The sequence below is a fragment of the Lissotriton vulgaris genome, chromosome 1_1 (assembly GCF_964263255.1).
Source record: "Lissotriton vulgaris chromosome 1_1, aLisVul1.2, whole genome shotgun sequence".
NCBI lineage: Eukaryota > Metazoa > Chordata > Amphibia > Caudata > Salamandridae > Lissotriton > Lissotriton vulgaris.
The window spans coordinates 548,426,851-548,448,207 of record NC_141685.1 but is presented as its reverse complement, the minus strand read 5'-3'; the positions used below and the strand labels follow the sequence as shown (position 1 = coordinate 548,448,207).

Here is a 21,357-nt window from a genome sequence, read left to right as displayed (position 1 = left end):
TGAGTCTCCTTATGAAGTCCCTGGTGCTGTCTGATCAATTTGTCTTCAAACTGAAGAGAGCAACCTTGCACATCCTACGTACTGTATTTGCACTACTACAAGACATTGATCCTGACCTGGCAGCAGTGGCTGTCTTTTTAGACCCCACCAAATCCTTCGATTCCCTGGAATGGGACTACCTTCTGGCTGTACTGAAGCGCATGGGACTTCCCTTAGTATTCTTCTCCTGGATAAAGGAACTACACCATCAACTACAGGCGAGAGTACAAATAAAGGCCACTACTCTCTGTATTTTCCTATAACACGTGGCACCAAAAAGGGGTGCCCACTATATCCCATGGTATTTGCTCTGGTGGTGGAGCTACTAGCCACAAAGCAAAGAACGCATCCCCGGTGTATGTGATTTGGTATCCGACCAGGCACTTACTGGTATCCCTCTATGCCAACGATATTACCATGTGCATGCATGATCCCCAATTGAGCCTTAGCCCAATCCTTAGAGAATATATCAGTTATGGGGGTGCTCAGGTAGAGCGATAAACTGGGAGATATCCAAGATACTCCTCCCTAATACCCCTTGCTATATCCCAGAATACCCATTGAAATGGTGTGACTCAGAAATTAAATATTTATGGATTGTCGTCTCTAGAGACAAAGAAGAATTGATCTGGGCTAATTATGGTACATTAGAAGCTCTGTCAAATTCTATCACGCAATGGATTTCCATGTCCTTATCGATAGCAGGCTGCATATCATGAATTAAAATGGTCATACTACCTAAACTGTTATAACTTTTCATAAACATTCCCTATACTCCCCGCCGTCAAGTCTTTAGACTGCTCAAAACTCAATTTGTTTACCTTGGGAGGGTAAACAGTCCAGGATCTGATAGGATGTGGTGGTGTAGCCCTTCTCGAAGAGACGCTTCTATGTTCCATATTTTAAATTGTATTTCCTCTGTCTTCAGGCACATTTTGCGACATACTGGTTCTATCCTATTCCATACATGCCCCACCAGGCGATAGAGCAGGGATATATGGCTCCAGTCCTGACAATGTGGTCAAAATCACGTATTCTCCCTGTGCCTAACAGAAATGAATGTGTCCGTCTGTAACATAACTGGTACTCATGTAAAGCGCTCCGACACCTTCGGGTTTAGTTTGCGCTATAAAACTCCACAAAAAAAACTGCCTTCCTGGGGACAGGTTCCCAGGAGGCAGGAGCAAATGCCACCAAGGTATCTGCACTACTACAGCCTGGCATGGGCTAGCAAAGCGCGTTATCCTTCCTATACTACACTCTCCACTTTTTTGCGATTACCTTATCATCCGTTGCTCCATTCACATGTGCCAAGCGCCTTAACCTTCCTATACTATACTCGCCACTTTTGCTATTACCTTATCATCCCTTGCTCCCAGTGACACACGAAGCACGCTGCCGACAGCTCTCCCAAGAGGTGAATTACACACATGGGAAGGTCTGTATAAGGAGGGAGAGTTGGAAAGCTGAGAAACCTTTTATGAGTGAAGACTGCAAAACCTGATGGAGACATTCTTATACATTCGGTTAAGACATAATGTTATGGCAGCTACCCCCGGTTTCCTGTGGAAGCCCGCAAAGCTCCCCCTTTTCTTAAACTATTGCACACCCAGACCCCACACATGTAATTTCAATACTGTATTGCAATACCCAGTGAGAGCACACTGACTCAGATAGTGGGGCGCAAGGTCAGGCTGGGAGGCTGAGTTGGGAACAGCTCTCGGTGACAAACAATGGCCATATTGCTGTCAGCAGATTGGTAAGATTACGGCTAGTGGCCGGCTGCACAGGAAACATTATATCTTTTTTACAATGGGTCTACTACACGCCGTCTCGTTTGCACAGATACCAGCTGCACACCACTGACAGTTGCAATAGATGCGGGTGGAGGGAGCTGACTTCCCCCACCTGATTTGAACATGCCCTTGGGTCAACAGCTATCTTGAGGCATGGCTGCTTCCCTGGCACAGATGACTGGTACACAAATACAGCTTACCCCAGTTGTAGCACTGCTGTGATACACGTCAAATGTGGAAGTGAGGGTTAGAAGCGATGTATCACTCTGGTTGCTAATGGCCAAAGTAAGGGTGGCGTGCTGATGGGGGCGTGGGAGAGCTCCCAAGTTCAACGATTGTATTAACAATTTATTATTTTGTCAGTAACGAATGTCCATTTACTCTGAATTTATACCACCATCGTCTAGAACAAAGGATAAATGGGACCCTCTCAAATCGTACATGCTATTACACCCTCCCATCCCCTCCCTCGACATAGGAGATGCCAGCTTTTAAAAAAAAATTTTTAATTAATTTTATTGCTTTTCTGAAAACAGGAATAAGACCGTGTTGAAATAAGTACACAGAGAGTAATACAATACTCTGAGTGGCGGGGTACAGTGTGGGGGAGAAGGAAAGATTGAGCATGTCATAAATCATTATACAGGTAATAGTGGAATCACTTGTGTACATATTCATTTAAGCATGTATACATCACCATATAATTATTCTTGGATTGTTACAAGTGTATATAACATTAATATAGGATAGGTATAGCTGTAACATTCCAAGATCATTGAGCCGGTTGTAGCAATTATAACAGGGAGCAGTTCTTTACATATTTATTTAAGCCTACATACACCACATTGTAATTATTCTTGGATTGGTACACATGTATATAACATTAACAGAGGCCAGGTTTTTCTGTCACATTCCAGCATCATTGATCCGATTGTACCAATTAGAACAGTTGTGTATGGTCTGGTTAGATAGATAATTCTATTATTTCTAGATGGATCCGAATGTATTCGTGAGACGTGCACAGGTAGCAGTAAAATAACGTTAGTTCAAATGTTTAACAGAAGTTAGATGGGTAGCTGGAGTTGGGAACTATTATCATGTTTGCAGGAGTGAGTTCTGTTGGTTTTGAAAGGGAGAGGTACGATAGGAGCTCTGCACCTATTTGAAAGTTATTTCATGGGGGCTCATAAGTGAAAGATCTGTCATCCAATAAGTTCCATATTGATTTGCGGGTGGAGCACCAAGGAGAGCGCTGTAGTGCTACGTTGTTGGCTCCTCTAAGGAAGTTGATCCGTTCTTGCCACATAGCGAAGGATACCGACTTAAAATTTTTCCAATTGTTCCGTACCAATTTGCTTGCCATAATGATCATTAAATCTAGTAGATGACGGTCATTGTCACTCTTGAGTTGAGGGCCTAGGAGAATGTATGAGAATACTTTAGTGGGTGTAATCTTTAGAGTGTGTTTAATGCAGTCTAGAATTTTTTTCCAGAAGTTGTGCAAGATGGGACATTCGAATAACATGTGGGCCAGTGTACCTTCTTGTTGTTCGCAGCTCCAGCAGTTAGGATTTTGTTTGAGATCAACTTTGAAGAGCCTGGAGGGTGTCTAATATGTTCTGTTAATTATCATATATTTTGTCTGGGAAAGGGTTGGTGAGATTTTATGTAGAAAGGGAGGTTTATTGATGGCATCCCAGTCAAAAGGAATGTTATTTGCGTTTGATTCGGCTTCCCATTTTTGTTGGTTGCATATTAGATTTTTATTTTGGTTAGGTAGCAGGAGTTTGTATATGCATGAGACCATATGGCCTGTCTTGAGTAGGCGACCTAGAAGGGTGGGGAGACACGGTGTGAATACCGAGAAGTTTGTGATCCTTACTTAAATCTGTAAGAATTTATAAAAGTCTAAGTTTTTAAGATTGAATCGGTTCTGTAGGGACGAGAATGAAAGTGGAGAGGCGCCATCGGAAATATCTTGCGTTCGGTTAATGCCACTTTGTGCCCAGTCAGGCATTTTTGATTGATCTTGGCTATGGGGGGCTGGGGCAATGGTGGGAGGAAAGGAATCAATGTGGAGGACATATGTAACCATCACACACTAACGGATAGACTGTTAGAGAGGCTTGTCTGGGAATTGCTGTGATCTTCCTTTTCCTCCCCATCCAGGGGGGTGCATCCAAGACAATGTGGATTACTGACAGATGTACTTTAAAGACTAAACCATGTCATCAATATGATCTTATGTATAAAACCTTATGTTCGAGGCATGTGGGCCGCTAAATTCATATCTTGTGCATAGATCGCCGCCTAGTGTTGGGTCCGGATGATTGCACATGGTTGTCCTGGAAGAGTCTTTGAAGTATCACGAGATAGGTGGCTCCTCCCCTGGACTACAGTGCGCATGGGCATCCTCTCCATCCTTAGATTGTTTTTTTCCGCCATTGGGTTCGGATGTGTTCCGTGACTCTCGTCCGGAACCTATAGGAAAAACTTGTTAACTTATCCGGTTTCCCGGATACTTGAGCACGTGTGCTCCCAGCTTTTAGGCCCGATCGAAGATTGACATTGACGATGGAATTCCAGGCCCCATTTAAACATTGCCCAGTCTGTAAAGCGAAGTACCCTTTCTCAGACGTGCACCCTGTGTGCAACAGATGTCTGTCCCCAGACCACGACGAGGAGAGTTGCTTGGCCTGTTCGAAATTCAGGTCGGAAGAGGCGCTCGCTCTTCGACGTGAGGTGAGACTACCGGCGCCGACAGCGTCGGATGTGGAGGACATCTTCGAGGCTGGGGACGACGAGGGCGTCCAAGAGGAAGAACCGGAGCACTTCTCCGACCCGGCCTCCTGTCAAGAATCTTACTACGGAGAAGAGGTAGACGATGAGAACTTCGAAGGCGATGAAGCCGTCGAGGTAAGAGACGACGGTATGGCCATTGGAGCCGCAGAGGGCGGCTCCAGCGATGAGCAAGACCCGACCGAAACTTCGGGGGTCGAAAGTGGCACTGTCTTGTCAAAGGCTCAGGTCGAAGCATCGCCGGAAGGCCTTAACCAAGATCTTTATACTCATTCTACAGCCTCGCAACCTGGCCCGGCTAAGAATAATTCAGAGCCTTCGGTGGGTACGCCTTCGAAAACAAAACCGAAACTGACTAAAGACAAACCGAAACTGAAACTGGTCAAACCAGTATTAGTTTCGCAAAGCCTCGTTCCATCGGATTCTAAGAAGGCTCGAAGTGTCATTGCCCCTTCGGGGTCACAAAAGGGTGCCAACCCGAAGATCGGTACATCCAAGAAAGTGCCAAAGGCCCAAAGAGACGGAGCGACGTCATCTAAGGCTGCCCTCGGGGCGTGGACACTGAAGACGGACTTGAGTCGCAGCCGCCCCTCAGTCCGGAAGCATACAAGTTAATGCTGGTGTAGGTTCTCGAAGACAAGCACAAAATGGCCGTGTTGGAACGTGACGCATCAAGCCGCTGCCGTTTTGGGAATACCATCGCGACACCTGGGTCGAAGTTGGTGATGGCCGTGAAAAAAGTCAAACAGCCATCGGGGCCTCCACCTATAGTTTTTGGACTGCCTCCGACTGCAAGGCCTAAAACGTCTAAGCCGGCATAGGGCACCGACCCTGGTACAATGATGTCGAAACTTAAGGGACCGACCGCCACTCCTGAAGGCGTCGGTTCCACTCCACCTTCTTCTGAAAGCTCAAAGAAGTTGTACATTGACTCTGCAACCGGAAGACTCACCCTTTTCAAACGAAAGATCTTGCCGGAAAGCCAATGGAATCCTATCAAATTCCACTCAAAAGGAAAAGAGACTCTGCTTCCTCGCCAGTTCTTTTCGAGTCCGTAAGGCCTTATGGACAAGCATTTATTCATTCCCCCACACGCACTGAGGATGGTGGGGTGATGACCAGAATGACGAGCAATTCAACTATCCTGATGAATCTAATCAGGATGACTCGCAGGATGTGCTCGACGATCAAGGCACAGCGGACACCCAGTCTTACCAAGTAAAGACAGCCCCCGCAGAGGATACTGCGGCGTTCAACGCTCTACTTGAAAGGGCAAAAATATTTACAACAAGGGGTGGTGAGGGACAGAGTCTCTGAATTAAACAGAATACTCTCACCCAGTCAAGAGATCAGGGCTAGATCCAACACCGTTTTTTAGCTCACTGCACCATCCCAGTTTCAGAACCTGGCTGTATGCAAATTAGTCTGTTCCTGTCCCAGTGCATGATGGGAACAGGGCAAACCAAACTACAAAAGCCAATTCTTACACTGGGAAGGAAACAAGCTACCGGGGACCGGTTTCTGGCATTTCAGCCGTCTTCGGCCCGGCTTGCTTGAATCCTGATGGTGCAATGAGCAAGGGACTCACATCTGAGTATACCCTTCCACGCTTAGGGTGGACAAAAATATTTACAACAAGGGGTGGTGAGGGACAGAGTCTCTGAATTAAACAGAATACTCTCACCCAGTCAAGAGATCAGGGCTAGATCCAACACCGTTTTTTAGCTCACTGCACCATCCCAGTTTCAGAACCTGGCTGTATGCAAATTAGTCTGTTCCTGTCCCAGTGCATGATGGGAACAGGGCAAACCAAACTACAAAAGCCAATTCTTACACTGGGAAGGAAACAAGCTACCGGGGACCGGTTTCTGGCATTTCAGCCGTCTTCGGCCCGGCTTGCTTGAATCCTGATGGTGCAATGAGCAAGGGACTCACATCTGAGTATACCCTTCCACGCTTAGGGTGGACAAAAATATTTACAACAAGGGGTGGTGAGGGACAGAGTCTCTGAATAAAACAGAATACTCTCACCTAGTCAAGAGATCAGGGCTAGATCCAACACCGTTTTTTAGCTCACTGCACCATCCCAGTTTCAGAACCTGGCTGTATGCAAATTAGTCTGTTCCTGTCCCAGTGCATGATGGGAACAGGGCAAACCAAACTACAAAAGCCAATTCTTGCACTGGGAAGGAAACAGGCTACCGGGGACCGGTTTCTGGCATTTCAGCCGTCTTCGGCCCGGCTTGCTTGAATCCTGATGGTGCAATGAGCAAGGGACTCACATCTGAGTATACCCTTCCACGCTTAGGGTGGACAAAAATATTTACAACAAGGGGTGGTGAGGGACAGAGTCTCTGAATTAAACAGAATACTCTCACCCAGTCAAGAGATCAGGGCTAGATCCAACACCGTTTTTTAGCTCACTGCACCATCCCAGTTTCAGAACCTGGCTGTATGCAAATTAGTCTGTTCCTGTCCCAGTGCATGATGGGAACAGGGCAAACCAAACTACAAAAGCCAATTCTTACACTGGGAAGGAAACAAGCTACCGGGGACCGGTTTCTGGCATTTCAGCCGTCTTCGGCCCGGCTTGCTTGAATCCTGATGGTGCAATGAGCAAGGGACTCACATCTGAGTATACCCTTCCACGCTTAGGGTGGACAAAAATATTTACAACAAGGGGTGGTGAGGGACAGAGTCTCTGAATTAAACAGAATACTCTCACCCAGTCAAGAGATCAGGGCTAGATCCAACACCGTTTTTTAGCTCACTGCACCATCCCAGTTTCAGAACCTGGCTGTATGCACATTAGTCTGTTCCTGTCCCAGTGCATGATGGGAACAGGGCAAACCAAACTACAAAAGCCAATTCTTACACTGGGAAGGAAACAAGCTACCGGGGACCGGTTTCTGGCATTTCAGCCGTCTTCGGCCCGGCTTGCTTGAATCCTGATGGTGCAATGAGCAAGGGACTCACATCTGAGTATACCCTTCCACGCTTAGGGTGGACAAAAATATTTACAACAAGGGGTGGTGAGGGACAGAGTCTCTGAATTAAACAGAATACTCTCACCCAGTCAAGAGATCAGGGCTAGATCCAACACCGTTTTTTAGCTCACTGCACCATCCCAGTTTCAGAACCTGGCTGTATGCAAATTAGTCTGTTCCTGTCCCAGTGCATGATGGGAACAGGGCAAACCAAACTACAAAAGCCAATTCTTACACTGGGAAGGAAACAAGCTACCGGGGACCGGTTTCTGGCATTTCAGCCGTCTTCGGCCCGGCTTGCTTGAATCCTGATGGTGCAATGAGCAAGGGACTCACATCTGAGTATACCCTTCCACGCTTAGGGTGGACAAAAATATTTACAACAAGGGGTGGTGAGGGACAGAGTCTCTGAATTAAACAGAATACTCTCACCCAGTCAAGAGATCAGGGCTAGATCCAACACCGTTTTTTAGCTCACTGCACCATCCCAGTTTCAGAACCTGGCTGTATGCAAATTAGTCTGTTCCTGTCCCAGTGCATGATGGGAACAGGGCAAACCAAACTACAAAAGCCAATTCTTACACTGGGAAGGAAACAAGCTACCGGGGACCGGTTTCTGGCATTTCAGCCGTCTTCGGCCCGGCTTGCTTGAATCCTGATGGTGCAATGAGCAAGGGACTCACATCTGAGTATACCCTTCCACGCTTAGGGTGGACAAAAATATTTACAACAAGGGGTGGTGAGGGACAGAGTCTCTGAATTAAACAGAATACTCTCACCCAGTCAAGAGATCAGGGCTAGATCCAACACCGTTTTTTAGCTCACTGCACCATCCCAGTTTCAGAACCTGGCTGTATGCAAATTAGTCTGTTCCTGTCCCAGTGCATGATGGGAACAGGGCAAACCAAACTACAAAAGCCAATTCTTACACTGGGAAGGAAACAAGCTACCGGGGACCGGTTTCTGGCATTTCAGCCGTCTTCGGCCCGGCTTGCTTGAATCCTGATGGTGCAATGAGCAAGGGACTCACATCTGAGTATACCCTTCCACGCTTAGGGTGGACAAAAATATTTACAACAAGGGGTGGTGAGGGACAGAGTCTCTGAATTAAACAGAATACTCTCACCCAGTCAAGAGATCAGGGCTAGATCCAACACCGTTTTTTAGCTCACTGCACCATCCCAGTTTCAGAACCTGGCTGTATGCAAATTAGTCTGTTCCTGTCCCAGTGCATGATGGGAACAGGGCAAACCAAACTACAAAAGCCAATTCTTACACTGGGAAGGAAACAAGCTACCGGGGACCGGTTTCTGGCATTTCAGCCGTCTTCGGCCCGGCTTGCTTGAATCCTGATGGTGCAATGAGCAAGGGACTCACATCTGAGTATACCCTTCCACGCTTAGGGTGGACAAAAATATTTACAACAAGGGGTGGTGAGGGACAGAGTCTCTGAATTAAACAGAATACTCTCACCCAGTCAAGAGATCAGGGCTAGATCCAACACCGTTTTTTAGCTCACTGCACCATCCCAGTTTCAGAACCTGGCTGTATGCAAATTAGTCTGTTCCTGTCCCAGTGCATGATGGGAACAGGGCAAACCAAACTACAAAAGCCAATTCTTACACTGGGAAGGAAACAAGCTACCGGGGACCGGTTTCTGGCATTTCAGCCGTCTTCGGCCCGGCTTGCTTGAATCCTGATGGTGCAATGAGCAAGGGACTCACATCTGAGTATACCCTTCCACGCTTAGGGTGGACAAAAATATTTACAACAAGGGGTGGTGAGGGACAGAGTCTCTGAATTAAACAGAATACTCTCACCCAGTCAAGAGATCAGGGCTAGATCCAACACCGTTTTTTAGCTCACTGCACCATCCCAGTTTCAGAACCTGGCTGTATGCAAATTAGTCTGTTCCTGTCCCAGTGCATGATGGGAACAGGGCAAACCAAACTACAAAAGCCAATTCTTACACTGGGAAGGAAACAAGCTACCGGGGACCGGTTTCTGGCATTTCAGCCGTCTTCTGAGCTGGGATGGGGCAGTGAGATAAATAACGGTGATGGATCAAGCCCTGATCTTTGGACTGGGTAAGAGTGGTCTGCTCAATTCAGACACTCTGTTCATCACCACCCCCTTTTCTGAATCGATTTTGGCCACTATAGGTGTGGCAGGGTATACTCAGACATGAGTCCCTTTCTCACTGCTCCATCAGGATTCAAGCAAGCCGGGCCGAAGACGGCTGAAATGCCAGAAACCGGTCCCCGGTAGCTTGTTTCCTTTCTGGTGAAGAATTGGCTTGGTAGTTTAGTCTGCCCTGTTCCCATGATGCACTGGGCCAGGGACAGACTGATTTGCATATAGCCAGGTTCTGAGCTGGGATGGGGCAGTGAGATAAATAACGGTGATGGATCAAGCCCTGATCTTTGGACTGGGTAAGAGTGGTCTGCTCAATTCAGACACTCTGTTCATCACCACCCCCTTTTCTGAATCGATTTTGGCCACTATAGGTGTGGCAGGGTATACTCAGACATGAGTCCCTTTCTCACTGCTCCATCAGGATTCAAGCAAGCCGGGCCGAAGACGGCTGAAATGCCAGAAACCGGTCCCCGGTAGCTTGTTTCCTTTCTGGTGAAGAATTGGCTTGGTAGTTTAGTCTGCCCTGTTCCCATGATGCACTGGGCCAGGGACAGACTGATTTGCATCTAGCCAGGTTCTGAGCTGGGATGGGGCAGTGAGATAAATAACGGTGATGGATCAAGCCCTGATCTTTGGACTGGGTAAGAGTGGTCTGCTCAATTCAGACACTCTGTTCATCACCACCCCCTTTTCTGAATCGATTTTGGCCACTATAGGTGTGGCAGGGTATACTCAGACATGAGTCCCTTTCTCACTGCTCCATCAGGATTCAAGCAAGCCGGGCCGAAGACGGCTGAAATGCCAGAAACCGGTCCCCGGTAGCTTGTTTCCTTTCTGGTGAAGAATTGGCTTGGTAGTTTAGTCTGCCCTGTTCCCATGATGCACTGGGCCAGGGACAGACTGATTTGCATCTAGCCAGGTTCTGAGCTGGGATGGGGCAGTGAGATAAATAACGGTGATGGATCAAGCCCTGATCTTTGGACTGGGTAAGAGTGGTCTGCTCAATTCAGACACTCTGTTCATCACCACCCCCTTTTCTGAATCTACTTGAAAGGGCAGCGTTGAACCATGATGTGGTCATGCATGCAGACCCAGTTGAGGAGGACTTTCTGTTTGATACCTTCTCTACGTCGGAAAGATCAGTGATGACGCTGCCGATGCTGAAGGGTGTCTTTAAGCACGCCAATGACATTTTCAAGGACACAACCAGAGCAAGGGTGGTGAACCCACGTATTGAAAAGAAATACAGGCCTGCTCCTGTGGACTCTACGTATATCAGGGGTCAATTGCCATTGGACTCTTTGGAGGTCTCCAATGCCCGGAATAGGACGAACTCACAAACGAGTGGTGATGCTCCTCCCCCAGACAAAGAATCCAAAGTATTAGAAGCCTCTGGGAAGCGGGTTGCTGCGCAGGTGGCGAATATTTGGAGAATAGCCAATGTTACAACACTTGCCTGATGCATATAGAGAGGGGGCGGAAATGTTGATTCAGGAAGGGAAACTGATATCAAAAGCTTCTATCAAGTGTGCCCTAGATTCAGCAGACACTGCAGCCAGGGCCATTAACACTAGTGTAATGCTACGGAGGCAGGCTTGGTTACGAATTTCAGGGTTTAAGCCAGAAATACAAACTAGTTTGCTCAATCACCTCATTAACCCAGATTTCTTGTTTGGGCCTGACGTTGACACAATTCTTGAGAAAATCAAGAAGGACACCGAGACGGCTAAGTCTATGGGGGCCTTGCAGTCTCAACAGTTCAGAGGGGGTTCTTTTCGTCACTCAGGTAGTAGAGGGCCGTCAAGGGGGCAAACATCTCAGCAAACACAATACAATAAAGGTGGTGCACAGACCTCCTTTAACAAAAATAGAGGTGGATACCGTGGTAACAGCGCCAAAGGCAGAGGACGTGGAAATAATAACACCAGGTCCTCAGCAAATACCAAACAGTGACGTCTTGTCACTGCCCCCGGACCATGTAACACCGGTCGGGGGACGACTCCAGCAGTTCCTGCCAGTCTGGGAGGGCATTACCACAGACAGGTGGGTGAGGCAACTTATCCAGTACGGGTATTGTTTAGAACCGACATCCACTCCACCCAACATACCACCAAGACACCATCCTATGTCCGCAGAGCACTTAACATTATTACAGCAAGAAGTGGCCAGCATGCTGCAAAAAGGGGCCATAGAACTGGTGCCTCTAGAGGAGCACGGAACAGGGGTGTACTCTCTCTACTTCTTAGTCCCAAAGAAAGACGGGTCTCTCAGACCCATTCTGGATCTGAGACCCTTAAACCTATACATCCTTTCAGAACATGTCCACATGCTGACTCTGTAACAAGTCCTGCCGTTGCTCAGTCTGGGGGATTTCCTGGCAACTCTGGATCTGAAGGATGCATATTTCCATATACCCATACATCAGGCACACAGGAAATACCTCGGGTTCACTATTTAGAACACGCATTACCAGTTCAAGGTACTACCCTTTGGAGTGACCACTGCTCCCAGAGTGTTCACCAAGTGCTTGGCGACAGTGGCGGCGCACCTTCGGAGACAACACATTCATGTCTACCCTTACCTGGACGACTGCCTTGTGCAAGCGAAGTCGGCCCAGCAGTGCCCATCCACGTGTCCCGCACGATTCATCTTCTGTACAGTTTGAGATTCTCTCTAAACTATCCCAAGGCGCATCTTCAACCCGCTCAAGTACAGCAATACGTGGGAGCGACGTTGGACACTGTGACAGCTACAGCCTAGCCAAACTCAGTGCGAATCGACAGCATGCAACTGCTGATTCGCAAATTCAGACCACAACACTCACTACAGGCGCAAGTGTTTCTGCAGTTGATAGACATGATGGCCTCCTGCATCTTCATAGTCCCGCACGCGAGACTGCACATGCGTCCGCTCCAAGAGTGTTTAGCGCGACAGTGGAATCAGGCTCAGGGTCAATTGAAAGATCTAGTGTTGGTGACCGGTCGTGCGTACAACTCTCTGCATTGGTGGAATCCACGCAGCCTTTGCAAGGGACGACCGTTCCAGGAGCCTGTACCACAAATAGTGCTCACGACGGACGCATCCCTCCTGGGGTGGGGGGTGCATCTCCTTCTTTATACTGTGCAGGGACTATGGTCGGATCAACAGAAGAAGATGCACATCAATCTGCTGGAATTGATGGCAATCTTCATGGCAATGAAGGCTTTCAAGATGCATCTGTGCAACAAGGTCGTGTTGATCCGGACGGACAACATGACGGCCATGTATTACATTCAGAAGCAGGGAGGTACTCACTCTCCACAGTTGTCACACTTGGCTCAGAGCATGTGGAAGTGGGCCATTCAGAGGAACATTTTCCTCATGGCGGAGCACCTCCCGGGCCAGGACAACCAGATGGCGGATCTGCTCAGCAGGCACAGCCATCAGGTGCACGAGTGGGAGATTCATCCCTCGGTGCTGCAACCGTACTTCCGGCAGTGGGGACATCCAGACATCGACCTGTTCGCCACAAGCGAACGCAAAATGCCCAAACTTCGCCGCCAGGTTCCCACACCCACGGTCTCGGTGCAATGCGATATGGATGAACTGGTCAGGCAGATTTGCGTACGCTTTTCCGCCAGCCCCGCTCATACCTCTGGTGGCACGGAAACTCAGAAAGCACTCGTTGACTCTCATCCTGGTTGCTCCAACGCGGGGGAGGCAAGCATGGTACACCGCGTTCCTAGAACTTTCCGTGGTGCCTCATCAAAGACTGCGTCTTACACCCAGTCTTCTCACCCAGAGCCATGGCGAAGTTCAGCACCCAGATCCGCAACAGTTAAACCTTGCGATATGGCTCCTGAAGTCATAGAATTTGGGTATCTGAATCTGCCTCCTGATTGTATGGACATCATCAAGGAGGCCAGACGGCCTACCACTAGGGCATGCTATGCTGCCAAATAGAAAAGTTTTGTCATTTACTGTTCCAACCATGACATAAACCCGCTGGATGCATCAACACAGAACATTATTTGTTACCCGTTACATTTATGCAGATGCAATCTGGCATACAGTTCTATACGTATTCCTTTGGCGGCAATAGCGGCTTACTTGCAGAACGGGCAACACCTTTCGCTGTTCCGAGTGCCAGCCATAAAGGCTTTTATGGAGGGACTCAAGCGAGTCATTCCACCCAGAAGGCCTCCTTCACCGGTCTGGAATCTTAATATAGTTTTCACCAGACTGATGGGACCTCCTTTTGAACCTCTCCACTCCTGTGAGATACAGTTCCTAACTTGGAAGGTTGCCTTCTTAGTAGCGATCACGTCGCTGAGACGGGTTAGCGAGCTGCAAGCCCTAACCATTCAAGAACCTTTTATACAGGTTCACGCAAATAGGGTGGTGCTACGCACTAACCCTAAATTCATGCCCAAGGTAGTTTCTCAGTTCCACATTAATCAAACTATTGAACTGCCGGTTTTCTTCCCTAATCCAAACTCAGTAGCAGAAAGATCACTGCACACATTAGACGTCAAACAGGCTCTCCTGTACTATATAGACAGGACGAAGGATTTCAGGAAGACTAAACAACTCTTTGTTGCTTTTTCACCACAGCACAAGGGCAAACCCATTTCCAAATCAGGTATAGCCAGATGGATTGTTAAGTGTATTCAGATTTGTTATCAGAAGGCTAAACGCACACTAACAGTCCCCCCTAAGAGCGCGTTCCACACGCAAGCTAGGGGCATCCATGGCTTTCCTGGGTAACATTCCATTAGAGGACATATGTAGAGCAGCCACATGGAATAACATACATACATTCACCAAACACTACTGTGTTGATGTACATTCCAAGCAGCAAGCTGCTGTAGGACAGGCTGTTCTAAAGTCCCTCTTTCAGGCTGCTGCAGCTGGCTCAGGCAACCACCGCTAAGGGAGAAACTGCTATTCATTCTATGCACAAGATATGAATTTAGCGGCCCACATGCCTCGAACGGAATATGGTACTTACCAGTATGCATCTGTTCTTGGCATGTAGGGCCGCTAACATCCATATTGCCCGCCCATCCTCCCCGGTGCCTGTCGCAGCTGTAGTAGTCAGAATTATCTGTAAGCATGGTCATCACGTATTTTATTGGACTCCATCTCTGCCACAATGGCGAAAAACAATCTAAGGATGGAGAGGATGCCCATGCGCAGGAGCCACCTATCTCGTGATACTTCAAAGACTCTTCCAGGACAACAAGGTGCAATCATCCGGACCCAACACTAGGTGGCGATCTATGCACAAGATATGAATGTTAGCGGCCCTACATGCCAAGAACAGATGCATACTGGTAAGTAGCATATTCCTTCTGAATGTTGCAGAAACGCCATGTTTGTATGACTGTACCAAATGAAAAAGCCAATTAAAAAACTTAAAAAATAAATGTGCAAATTGAGTGTAAAACAATTTTATCATGTTTTTGGGAGAGAGCACAAGAACGCTAGCAAAGGTTAGCAGTGTACGGAGTCCTAATTCCAACAAAAACTGGTTCAGTAGAGAAAACCAAGATCTGGGGGAGACCCCACAAAAAAGGCCAGGTCCAGGACATTGCCTGGCCATCAGTCAGAATTGTCCTTACTTTTTTGATGAACAGTTCATTATCAAAGCCTATGAATTGTTGTCCATGTATAGTGTTTGTGTGTGTGTTTTATATGTTTGTTTGATGGCAGAATATGGATCCTTGCATACCACCAATACTAACCTAATTCCATCATTTCATCATAACATCTAACCTAATTCCATCATAACATCTCAGTTTAAGCGCATTCTCTTTTTGTCAGACAGGTGATGACATCGTCTTAATGGCACAAACATTAGAGAAGGTTTTTATGCAGAAATTGGCACACATGCCACAAAAAGAAGTAGAGATATCTATGGTTGGAAACAGAGGAGTTAAAAGTAGAAAGACATGTGGAGGAGGTAAGCTTGTTTTGGTATGATGTTTTATTAAGCAGGAATATTGTTCTATAGGACAAAGGCAACTTGTCATTGTTTCAGAATCAGAAGTACTTTAATTCCAAGAAATATATTCTCATAGAAATATTTACACACATTTCTCATTCATAAAAAGGAGCAAAGGTAAAAACGGACAATTTTAGTAAACTAAAACAATTCATGGTTGTATCCTTCCACCACGACTACTTGTAGATTACACAATTTCAACTATATAAACGTTAAATATTTTCCTACCCAAATCCAATACAATCTACATCTCAAAGTCTCGCATGTGTTTAAAACCTTTCACTAAAAAACGGAGAATTGATCAATGTAAGAACAGTTCATTTAGCCCCAATAGCATTTCAAAGTAACCAATAACAAACAGTACATTTCACCCCAATCAGGATTTACGGAGCGCAATCCGTCCTGTTTGACATTGTTTAACATGGTGCATTTATTTATGTAGGGTGGATATCTAAATTTGAAATCGCTTTAATCTCATCAGTCCTTATGTAAATAATGTTGCAATAAATTGGGGATTGTAGAATATGTGAAACTATTTCTTAGATATGCATTTGCAGTTTATCTAGGGGCAAGAACCATAGCTACAACCAAAGTATTCTGCTAAATATCTGATGTACCCACTTCAGTTTGTTAATGTGACCAACCTCTTACAATGTCCAATTTTTGGATTCAATAAACATATCAAAATAGCGTATAATAGATTTCCTCATGAATTACAGAAAACATTACAGATTTACAGACAACAGATATAAATTCCATTGTAGTCCATAGACTTTATCTACCATTGCAGCTGTAAGGTGTACCCGGTCCTGGTTAGGGATATAATGTATAAAATCACTTCCTCATTAGAATGTTTTTCTTTTCAGGACTTTAGAAATGTGTACCCATAGCTTTATCATTCTTATTAAAAAATTGATGTTAAGAGCCACACCTATAAACCTGAGGAAATATAAACTGCCCTGAGGTGCCTGGCGGTTGAGGTGGGAATTCTTTCTATTTCAGACCATTCTATGTTTCATATCAAAAAAGGTTCAGGGATTTAACAAGACAGCGAAGAGCCATCAGCCGTGATTTTTATTTTTTAGGTTCAGCTCCAGATAGCTTTAGATCTCTAGCATGTCTCATGACTTCACAAACACAACATAAAGAGACGGAGCTCCCTTAGGCATTGGCTTCCTGGTTGTCCATAACGTTTAGGGTATTAACCCAAAGTTTTTCTCAGATATGTACATTGTCTGCTGCAGGGCTGGCTTAAATTGGGATTTTGTACAAAGGAGTCTTTATAAGACTTTTCTTTGCATTGGCAGCATGACTTATTTTATTTTTTGTAAGTGTTTGCAGTTGTATTGTAATACTGCAGTACACTTGCGGGCGTTGGCCGCAACACTTTTGGCAACTGTTGCAACACTGTGGTGAAACCCCTCTACTCTTGTCATGTTCAGCTTTTTGCCTGTGCTTGGTGGCTCCACTCTGAAGGTCAGTGTGCCAGGAACACTTCTATTGCTCAGTCCTGGCAGTCTCTCTGCTCCTCTGAAATCTGAGCACTGGCCAGTCCCCCACTGTTCATGCATACCAGCTCTTCTGCTGCTAACATTCCTCTGAACTTAAGAGCACAGCACTCTTATCTGCTTGTGTCACCTCCTTCCCTTTTCAGCTTCTGGGACCCAACACATAATGGTACAACTCACCATGATCTTGCTGAGCAGCATGCTGGGATGCTATCATTTCACAGATGTACATAAATCACAGTTCACTGTAGTCACCAATTTTCCAGAGGCCCCGAATGAAAGTGATCAGGATAGAGGACTCTTTCTCTCTCAATCTCTCTCTCTGCCTTTCTCTATCTCAAACTCACTTCCTCTCTCTGACTATCTCTACCTCTTACTTTTTCCACCTATCCCTACCTCCCCACTCTCTACGTTTAGATCTGCCTCTTTCTATACCTCACCTATTGCGTTATCACTCTCCCTTACCTTATTCACACCTTTTTGCACCTTTGTCTGTACTTCTGTCTATCTCCCTTTAATTTACCATTAACTTCATCTGTCTACTTTGCTTTTCCCTCTACCTTTCTCTTCTCTTTCAAACTCTTCTCGCTCTCCTTACCTTTCTGTTTTGGTTCACCTAACCTCTCCATCGCCAATCAAATTCCTGCCCTTCTCTCTGCCTCACTTTTTGTTCGCTTAAACTCACCTCCTCTCATACATACCCATCTATATTTCTCTACTGACTTCTATTTATCATTATGTATCCACCCAATCTCTGTGCATCCGGTATCTCCAAACTTTCTTATAGCAAGAGTTGCTTATCTTCAGTGAAAATTATTCCGAGCTACTAATAATAGTGGCATTGTAATAGTGTCCACACCAGACGAGATTCCATTAGTGGCTGCTGTATGCAAGATCACTAGCATTGATCACCTCCGTACATTAGGCAGGATTGCGAGCTGAAATGTAAAAATGGCTTTATCAGTTTTTAATGCCTCAACATAAGTATTATTTAGCAGCGTGAACTGCAATGCCCTTATGATATTAGTAATACATCTGCCCAACGCCACATGATTTATCACTCAAATATCAGCTTTAAATGCGTATTGAAAATTTAGACTTTTTCACAAAACAGCAAATGAGTTCTGAAAATACACAGATTTTCAGCTCAAATACACAGTCAATTTTGGTATACATAATCATTCAATCAAGTAAAAACATCAATTTAGTACCCTGGACTGCACACAGGAGAGTTACTTACAGGTGGGCGGAGAGCCACTAGTAGATCTTAGCTACTTGTTGGAGAATCCTGCTCTATCTAGACTGTGTCTCTACCTGATCTTTAACTCCCATCTCTTTCAGTGCCTCTCTCTACCTGTCTCACAACCTCACCTCTCACTCTGACTCAGTCTTCCAACCCCTCCATCTCTGCTTCTACACCATCTCTATTTGAACTCTCCTTACCTCACGCCTCCTATGCACTTCAGTGCTTGTTTTTTTAGTTTTTCTTCCTGTCTCTATTAAATTCAAATCCATTTCAGCCTCTTCTCTTTTTTTGTGCACATCTGTTTCGCTCTCTATACCTCAACGTCTCTCTACCAGAGGTCTCGCACTATCTCTTATTTCTGTCTTCCTCATCTCTTAATCTCCTTTCGTTGTCACATTGCCTCAGTTCTGAATATACATTTGTTCATGTTGTAAATAGATTAGGTAGGCAGCAGGACACGCCTTCAGGTTATTAAAATAGATGTATTAATCCCATCCTCGTCGCCAAAATGTTGTAAATAGATTAGGGAAGCAGCAGGACACGTCTTCAGGTTATTAAGATAGATTTATTAAGTTAGCACAAGATGGTACAGCAGAGCAGTAAACCTCCCAGTTGACCAGACCATCAACTGCCAAGGCTGGAATCCTCACATACCAGATAGAACACTCTTAGGTACTATTGGAGATTGGGAAGATATAAACGCTAAGAAAGGACTACTGACACCAAGAAGCCATATTGAATAAAGTACAATTATACAACAGTTCGCTACCTTACCTCTCCCTTTCTTCCACTGCCCCTGCTACCTCACCTCTGCTCCTTCCCTCCTTCTTGCTATTCCTCTTTTCTATCTTCATCGCCTTTTCAGTCTATATTTCAACTCACCCTTTCTACCCCATATCTCACTACTTTTGTAGTCTTAATACATCTTTGTCTCGCCTCACTACCTCTTTACCTCACACCTCCTATACTTCTCTCATTACTTTCAGTTCTTTACCGCTACCTTTCTGACTACACCCTTCAACTCAATACCTCAAGCATCAGTATAACACAATCCTCTTCCTCCTTCTATATTTCCTCTATATTTCCTTCTCCCTGGTAACTTCCTATCTCGCTTTTAACAGTTTACCTGTCAGGGACATCCTAAGGATATTGGGGGCCCTGGGCTAAACGTATTTTTGGGGCAGCTGTTCGAACAACGTTTAATTAATTTAAAATCCGATTTCAGATTTTTATGCCCTCTTTGGCATGGTCATTGTATGCACATGCACACTTGTCCAAATTCTAAATGTGTTTACTTCTAGTATTCAGGGGTAGTAACAATATTGTAAAACAGCAGCAGTTCACTAATATCACTGCAGGTAATCGCTGTGACATCCTCCCATTTCTCATATGAGAGTTCCTGTTTTGTTCTAAAAGAAACTTTTTTTATGTATGTATGTAGCATAAACCATAAATACAATTTTTTTCTGCAAAATGTCTGTAATAGACTTTCACACATCACTCCACAATAAAAAGGAAAACGGTATTTAAAACCTTCTGTTTAACATTTTTTCAAGGTTAACAGGGAAAGACTCTGTAGAACAGGGTTGTCTCCATCACACCCCCCCCCCTTCCCCTCCGAAAGGCAGGGACCCTGGGCCAGAGCCCACTTTGTTCATGTCTTAAAACGTCTTGGTTACCTGTTTGCCTCCTTTGTCCTACTCTTTCCATCTCATCTCTTTCTCTTCACCTTACAACTCTCCCAACCTCACTTATGTCCCTGTTCTTTATTTCTCTTGCTGTACCATTCCCCTTACCTGTCTTTCCTTGTCCTATATCATGCCTTCTCACATGTCTTTAATTCTACAGAGGTTACTTTCTGGTCAGTTGTACATATAGAAAGATCAGAGAGACAAGGCAGGTGAAGAGACTTAAGGAGGGAATTATGAGGTTTCATCTGACTCAATGATGAAAATCCTTGGAGCGTTAATTTGATTTTCTTTTGCTGCCAGGATACTAGTAGTGAAGGGTAATGTATTTGTGATCATATAGCTTTATTCACAAATAAATCACAAATATCTACTAATTAATGCTATAATTTCAAACTGTGTGCATGCATCTTATTTAACATTATTTACTAAGCCACTAAACATTCACCAAGTTAAAACTGGGAAGAACAGGCTGGCTTCATACTGAGTTGTTGTTACAAAAGGTTGTAAAACGCTAAGTCCAAGTGTAAAGAAATTGCTTTCGCATGGTAGGATGATCATTGATAGTCATAAACTCTTAAATAATTCCACATATATATATATATATATATATATATATATATATATATATATATATATATATATATATATATATATATATATATATATCCATATATATATCCATACAGATACTCGCGGAAAACGCCATGTCTCCGCCACAAACAACGGTGGTAAAGCAGTATTGTAATTCAGCAAAAACAGCAATTCCACTCAACGCGTTTCGAGACCATGTCTCTTATATATATATATATATATTTATATATATATATATATATATATATATATATATATATATATATATTTTTTTTTTTTATCTATCAGAAAGTCGAGGTTACGGTGTATAAATAGACATATGTTTATTAAATATACTGCTGTGAATACCGTAGCCTCTTGAGAAATATGCTCGAGATATATCTCTCAGTATGCACGCATTCTGTTCTAAAAGAGTAATTTGTTGCTAAATTGTTTTTAATATGCACTGTAGCACTTTATTATACACAACGCCTTGTTGAGAAAATGAATTGGTCTGCGTATTTGCACACTAAAAGATGGCAGCTGAAAAAGTTTTCTTATTACAATAAAAACCGTCATTTATGTTGTTGATGTAAATA

At 44.9% G+C, this 21,357-nt stretch overlaps 1 protein-coding gene across 2 annotated transcripts in view; it reads left to right on the top strand.

Annotated features, from left to right (window-relative positions):
* BRDT (bromodomain testis associated) overlaps nucleotides 1-21,357 on the top strand; it is a 2,469,968-nt gene that overhangs the window by 450,857 nt on the left and 1,997,754 nt on the right. For both annotated transcript variants that reach the window (XM_086953938.1, XM_086953937.1), the window contains one exon: nucleotides 15,563-15,701. In XM_086953938.1, the coding sequence (XP_086810064.1) occupies nucleotides 15,563-15,701 (139 nt within the window). The remainder of the gene's footprint in view (nucleotides 1-15,562; nucleotides 15,702-21,357) is intronic.